This window comes from Zea mays, chromosome 5 (assembly GCF_902167145.1).
Source record: "Zea mays cultivar B73 chromosome 5, Zm-B73-REFERENCE-NAM-5.0, whole genome shotgun sequence".
NCBI classification, from domain to species: Eukaryota; Viridiplantae; Streptophyta; class Magnoliopsida; order Poales; family Poaceae; genus Zea; species Zea mays.
The window spans coordinates 91,219,232-91,225,834 of NC_050100.1; the positions used below are offsets into that span (position 1 = coordinate 91,219,232).

Sequence of the window (6,603 nt, forward strand, 5' to 3'; positions counted from 1 at the left end):
TTTAGAGAGAGATGAAGAAAGCACGATTTAGAAAACCAAGCAACAAGAGCAACAATTGAAACACGGATCACACTCTCTCAAGTCACTAATCACTAAAGATAACTTGTCTCAATTGTGGAACTTGGAGAGATTGGAAGATTTGAATGTGTCTTGAAATGGATTGCTAGCTCTTGTATTGAATGTGTATGAGTGGAGTGTTTGGATGATGAGAATGGAGGTGGTTGGGGTTGTATTTATAGCCTCCAACCACTTCCTAGTCGTTGCTCTAATTCTGCCGACCGCGGACGGTCCGAGCTCCTGGTCACCAACGACTAAAATCGCAACGGTCAGTAGTAATGGCTATATCAACGGTTATATTGCATTTAATGTGTCATCAGATGTCAGATAAAGTAGTCGCAGACGGTCCAACCGTGCACCCCGGACGGTCCGCGAGGACGCTAAAAATGCATTTTATCGAATCTGTCACCTTTGGGTTTTTCTGGTTTTCAACGATCGGACGGTCCGCGCCTGAGGTCGGACGGTCCGCGCTTGGTCTCGGACGGTGCTCGCTTCTCCTTCGAACAGTCCGAAGTTAGTAGAGGCAGCTAACTTCCTAGAGGATGTCGTAGGAAGTTGGTAGGGGCGGCTAACTTACTAGAGGAGGTTGTAGGAAGTTAGCGGCTCGTTTGACCGCACGCGTTAGTCAACAGTTGAAAGCTAACTTCCTATAGCTTTTATAACAAACCGTAGGAAGTTATAGTTATTTGCTAGAGCTACCAGTAGTCTCTCGAAAGTTGGTAATTTCCTACGGTTTGTTATAAAAGTTGTAGGAAGTTAAGAAATCGTAGGGAGTTTATATTTTTGGTGTAGTGATAACAAAAAAGTAACTATATAATTGTGTAACCATATAAACTAAAATGTGTGCCAATTGGTGTTACTTGCAGTGTGTTAAGTGGAAGCAACACATGAAGTGGACATGGAGAAGGAAGCTGGCATGAAACTAAAACGCATTAAGTTGGCATGTGGCGTGCATATTTTAGATGTCTTATTCTACTGCCAAACTTCCTAATACTCCATTTTTATATTATATTGTCTACCTGTACGTGTGAATGGAGATGATGATACTATGTGATGTGATGATGGATTAGCTTCGTTTGATATTAGATGGTATTCAAAACCCTAAACTTTGCGTGAATCATAGGTGCTTCATATTTTTGGATCTTTAGTGATGTTTTATTGTTTGTGAGTTTTCTAAATATTTCTTATATATTTTTTATTTTTCCTGATTTTTTTATGTATTTTTGCTCAACAGAGGTATTTAGCCCATTGCTTCTCAAACAATGTCAGAGAAGTACACCGAAGAGGGGGGAAATAAGGTGGCATCTAAAATCCCCTCCTAGATTAATTTTCAAGGGATTTTTCTCTCCTCGTTGCCAAACTAGTCCTAGTGAAGGAGAGATCGAGGCCCATCGCCATCTCCGGCTATAATAACTTATGACAAACATCTAGGCATATGAAACACGGTACTCCGTAGCTGTATTGCCGTAATCAGGCTTGTTCTTTGGGTCAAAAACAACATAGAGACGACGTCTATATCGTTTATGAACATTACACACAGGGCCAACAAACAGACAAACTAAAACCTCTTTCTGGCAACATGTGTTCCACAGGAATACGTGTCCCTTCTGTTGCCAGTTCATGAATAGTAGTGTTACCGCCATTACATCGCCTTTTTTTTCGCAGCAGCGTGGTGGCCGTCCGAGAAGAAGCTGCATACGGGCCTCAGTGAACACCGGCGGCGAGCCTGGCTCTCAAGTCCTTCCTCAGGATCTTGCCCGACGGGTTCTTGGGGATGGATTCGGTGAAGAAGACCTTGTGGATCTTCTTGTAGAAAACCACCTGCAGCATTATATATGTGATTTCAGTCTCGAGACCCATGCATGCGCGCAGCTCTTAATTTGCACAAACTTCTTCTTAATTAGTGCATAAAAAGTTCTTAGTTTGTGGTTCCTTTTGTGTTGCAGCCCTGTGGACGGAGGCCTTTGAATCTAAGAAATAACACTTGTTTTTGTGGAAACATAAGCAACGTGGGGATTGCTTTTACCTCCTTGGCGACGAATTGCTTGATCTCATCCTCGGTGACTTGAGAACCTTCGGTCCGCACGATGAAGGCGACCGGGATTTCACCAGCAAGGTCATCGTTCATTCTGTGGGGGAGAGAGAGACGAACGAGATTAGTTCAGAGTTTACTTAAAAGAAGCTGGCAGCGCAGCAGGTTGCGTTGTGGCTCCATCTGAATTCTGAAGTTATTTTTTTTTTTTGGAACTTAAACCATCTGAAAGGTATTATCGGTGAGCAGCTTACGATACGACGGCGGCGTCCTTGATCTCCGGGTGCGTGATGAGGAGCGCCTCCAGCTCCGCCGGCGGCACCTGGAAGCCCTTGTACTTGATGATCTCCTTGAGCCTGTCGACGATGAAGATCTCGTCGTCGTCGTCCACGTAGCCGATGTCTCCGGTGTGCAGCCAGCCGTCCTTGTCGATGGTGTTCTTCGTCGACTCGGGGTCGTTCAGGTAACCTGCAGAAAGACGGCCGGTTCATTAATCCGCGGCATCGATGGAGTTAGTTTGCACCTCTGACCAATACAGCAAACTCAGTGATGATGGCGGGACGACGGAATTTGTCATGGCGAAATTTAATTTTGTTTTAAAAATAAAGAGAGCAAAGCAAGGAGGCGTCGCCGAAAGCACCCTGCGCAGCTAGATGCCACCAAAGATCGAGTTTGGTTTGGTTTGGTTTGGTCAGGTTTATCCAGGCAGACATACGCTTCAACGATACGATTGAGAGAGAGAGAAAAAAAAAGGGGGGCAATGAATTTTCCTTGGCTCGCCCAAATGGAGGACTTCCATTGCTGTCTCGGTCACGGCGACGGTGCACCGAACATCTGCTAGCGTTTCAGTTTCAGGTCCTCGCTTTCGTGGTTGCTATGTCGTCGGACGGGAGCACGACGGACGGAAATGATCATGACTCTGCAGCGACACCGACTCTGCCCTCGCGCTCCCACGCCAGGTAGTGCCAGCTACTCTACTCGTGTTAGGTGGACCTAAAAACCTAACCAACTGCCGTTGGAAGTCTACCGGGGAAGCAAGCTCTCTGGCTGGTCCTGGCACAGGCGAGGCGATGGACGTGAACGTTCATAACCCGCCGCCATGGCCACGAGCGTCCATCTTTCTTCACCAAAACTTTTGACTTCCCTGCTAGCTAGCAGTACCACTCAATCATGCGGCGTGGTGGCCACATGACTCTTTTTTGTTTTTGCCAATAAAAAAAGAGGGAGTGCCATGGTCGCCCGAATGGCCAACTACCACGCGCGGCTGGCGGCTGCGGAGCAGAGAACGCGAAACGTGTGGCGTGCGGGGAATGGATTCCTCTGTCCAGCTAACCATGGTGGAACTTGGACCAGGCCAGGCCGCCACTAACAGATCCCTCCTGCAAAGTCTCCAGCTACGAATAAACTGGCGCTAACACGACCGAGCACGCCACGAGTTTTCTAGCTCGCCGTTCTTGATTTTGCAGACGATGCCGATGGTCCCTCGTATTGACGATGGCGAAAACGACAAATCACCATTTCACTGTCTGTCGGTTTGGAAAAAGGCGTTCGATCAGGCGACTGTGTGTCGCTGCGTGGCCCTAACCGCAGGGACCAAACGGATTCTTTGCAGCCAAAGTACTCGGACCAACAGGAAATTTTGTCCATGTCACCAACCTGTACCCAAGCCACGCGGGGCCCCGCGTGGCGGTGCACGCGCGCACGAGCACCACATTGGCCCACGTGGCAGTGCGCCGAGGTCGCCTCAAGCGCCAGGACGGCGTCAGAGGCGTGGCGTGCCCGCAGCTTGGTTGGCTGGTGGCGCTAATGGCATGTGAAAGTGATGCTTCGAATTCGAAGGATAGATGGCCATATTTTGCGAACACGAGCGCTATACAGCCTACAGCTGCAACTGCAAAGAAATGAGATGACAAGTCAACGGCTGGGGCGGTGTGCGGCGCACCTTTCATGATCTGCTCCCCGCGGATGCAGATCTCGCCGGGCTGGTTCCGGCCGAGGGCGGCGCCGGTGTCGGGGTCGACGATCTTCAGCTCCGCGTTCCGCACCACGGTGCCGCACGACCCGGACTTGACCGGGTACGGCTCCTTGGCGAAGGCCAGGCACATCGCCAGCACGGGGCCTGCCTCCGTCATCCCGTACCCCTGTTGCATTGCATTGCATTGGTCGGAATGGGAACGGAATGGAACGCGTGTCATCAGGAAAACCGAAAAAGCTTCGGACGACGACGACGGACGTACCTGCCCGAGCACGGCATTGGGAATCTTGGCCATGAAGGCGTCCTGGAGCTCCTTGCCCATGGGCGCGGCGCCGGACATGACCATGCGGATGGACGCGAGGTCGCCGGCGGTCACGCGGGGGCTCTTGGCGATCTCCACCACGATGGGCGGCACGAAGGGCGCGATGGTGATCACGTACCTGCGCACCAGGTCCACCAGCGCGCCCAGGTCGAACTTGCGCATGATCACGATGGTGGAGCCCGCGCGCAGGCCGGCCAGCAGCACCGAGTTCAGCGAGTAGATGTGGAACAGCGGCAGCAGGCACAGCACCACGTCGTCCTTGCGGAAGTACAGGTTCGGGTTCTCGCCATCAACCTTCATATTCATCAGCAGCCAGACACTCCCACAGTTTCAGCATGTATCAACACACAGTTCGAATGCGAAGGACAGGCATCGTCTCGGCACGAATCTCGAAGCGGCTGTCCGGTTGACTACTACTACTTGTTCGGTGGAGACAGTGGGTGAGGTGGACCAGCCGCATCCGAACAAATCGAGGAAGCTGCGGCCTCAGCGCACCCAGCGCCGGGTGAATGCAGTGCACGCCATTATTTATGAGCCCGCAACGCTGGAACGAATGTTCCTCGGCAAAGGTGGGGCCAACCAGCTTGTCCCCACATGGAGAGGGATCGGGGATGGGGATGTGATGTCACCGTGGCCACGGCGGCGGCGACGGCGACGGCGACCAAGGCGGCAGCGATAGCGAGAGGAAGGAGTAGCACCGGCCACGGTACGTACCTGCTGCGCGACGCTGGTGATGAGGCTGCGGTGGGTGAGCATGACGCCCTTGGGCAGCCCGGTGGTGCCGGAGGAGTAGGGCAGCGCGACGACGTCGTCGGGGTGGATGTCGGCGTCGGCCTCCAGCTCCTCGGCCGCGATCAGCTCGGCGAACTCCACGCAGCCGTCGAAGCGCCCGTCGACGGTGACCACGGGGATGCCCCGCTCCGCCGCGAACTCCCGCACCTTCTCCACGGCGCAGGCCTCGGTCACGATGAGCCGGGCGCCGGCCGCCTCCGCCTGGCGGTGCACCTCGTGCGGGGTGTAGAACGGGTTGGCCGTGGTGGTGGCGGCGCCCAGGCGGGCGGCGCCCAGGAAGGTGAAGGCGAACTCGGGGCAGTTGCGGAGCAGGCTCATCACCACGTCGCCCTTGCCCACCCCCATGGCGCGCAGCCCCGACGCGGCGCGCCGGGACAGGGACTCCACCTCCGCGTACGTGTACGACGCGCCCGTCAGCCCGTCGACCAGGCACGCCCGCTCCGCCACCTCACCCATCTTCCCGAAGCAGTAGGTGTGCAGCGCCATGCTGCTGTCGATCTCGATGTCGGGGAGCTTGGACCGGAACACCACCGCCTTCTCCTCCACCGCCTTCTCCTCCGCCGCCGGCACCGGCACCGCGATCGCCGCGTCTACGGAACCCATCTCAGACCTTTGCTCGCTGCCGGATGGACTGGCTTGTCGGATGTCGGGCAGGTAACGTTGCGCTGGGCAGCTGGTTGGATGGTAGTATAGGAAGGAAGGAAGGAGACGATGGCTGGTGCGGTGCGACCTCGCCGGGGCTCTGATCTCCTGGAGGGCAGAGGACCGGCTGGTGCCGAGTTATATACGAGCAGGGGAGGACAGGGAGTTGGGGAGTTGGTGAGTGGGGCCTCGAGGTGATGACTGATGGGGCCCGGCTGGAAGTGGCCAAGAGGGGGAGGTGGGGTAGGAGAGCTATGGTACGGGGTTGGTGAGAGAGGGAGGGAGAGAGAGGCTGGGCTGGGGCTGTTGTTCGTTGACTGGGACGGGGGCGCCACGTCAACGTCGTTTACCAACCCCAATATCAGCGGCTGTGTGGTGGCACGTCTTCCATTCCTCCTCCCCATCGAGCTGAGCTGAGCACTGATCAGAGCTGCCAGCCTGCCATCCCGCTGCCTGCGTTTCCGTGGCTGCGGTTGGTGACAGTGAGTGTCTGAATGTGTCCAGGACAACGGTTGTGGAACTGGAGACTATTAGGTGTTGTTTAGTTCATATGTTGCTAAGGAAATGGTAATGAAAGCTCTTAACGGCAATAGTAGTTACTAATTATAATTGGATTAGATAGTAGTACCTAATACTATTATAAAGAGCTCAACCAAACAAAATATTGATATCCATTACCTCATGTAAACGGTTTGTGTTCCATTTCAACGAATCAAATGCCACCTTAGCATTCTGCATTTCTAGAGCCTAATGTAACATATGCAAATGATGTTTGGTTTCTAG

General features: G+C 53.6%; 1 protein-coding gene across 1 annotated transcript; it reads right to left on the reverse strand.

Annotated features, from left to right (window-relative positions):
• Window positions 1-1,332: 1,332 nt before the first annotated feature.
• LOC542166 (4-coumarate--CoA ligase 1) lies at window positions 1,333-5,912 on the reverse strand. The gene is made up of 6 exons (NM_001111788.2): window positions 5,101-5,912; window positions 4,327-4,680; window positions 4,032-4,230; window positions 2,344-2,557; window positions 2,084-2,186; window positions 1,333-1,878 (listed from the first exon to the last, which is right to left on the reverse strand). The coding sequence occupies exons 1-6, from the start codon at window positions 5,779-5,781 to the stop codon at window positions 1,762-1,764; spliced, it is 1,668 nt and encodes a 555-aa protein (NP_001105258.2). The 5' UTR covers window positions 5,782-5,912; the 3' UTR covers window positions 1,333-1,761.
• Between the last annotated feature and the right edge of the window lie 691 nt (window positions 5,913-6,603).

Bases quoted from the DNA above. Each gene is read 5' to 3' on its own strand.
- LOC542166 (NM_001111788.2), bottom strand. From the start codon at position 5,781: ATGGGTTCCGTAGACGCGGCGATCGCGGTGCCGGTGCCGGCGGCGGAG. The intron at 2,558-4,031 runs GTGCGCCGCACA...GTCTTTCTGCAG, and splicing joins CGGGGAGCAGATCATGAAAG to GTTACCTGAACGACCCCGAG. The intron at 2,187-2,343 runs GTAAGCTGCTCA...TCTCCCCCACAG, and splicing joins AAGGACGCCGCCGTCGTATC to AATGAACGATGACCTTGCTG.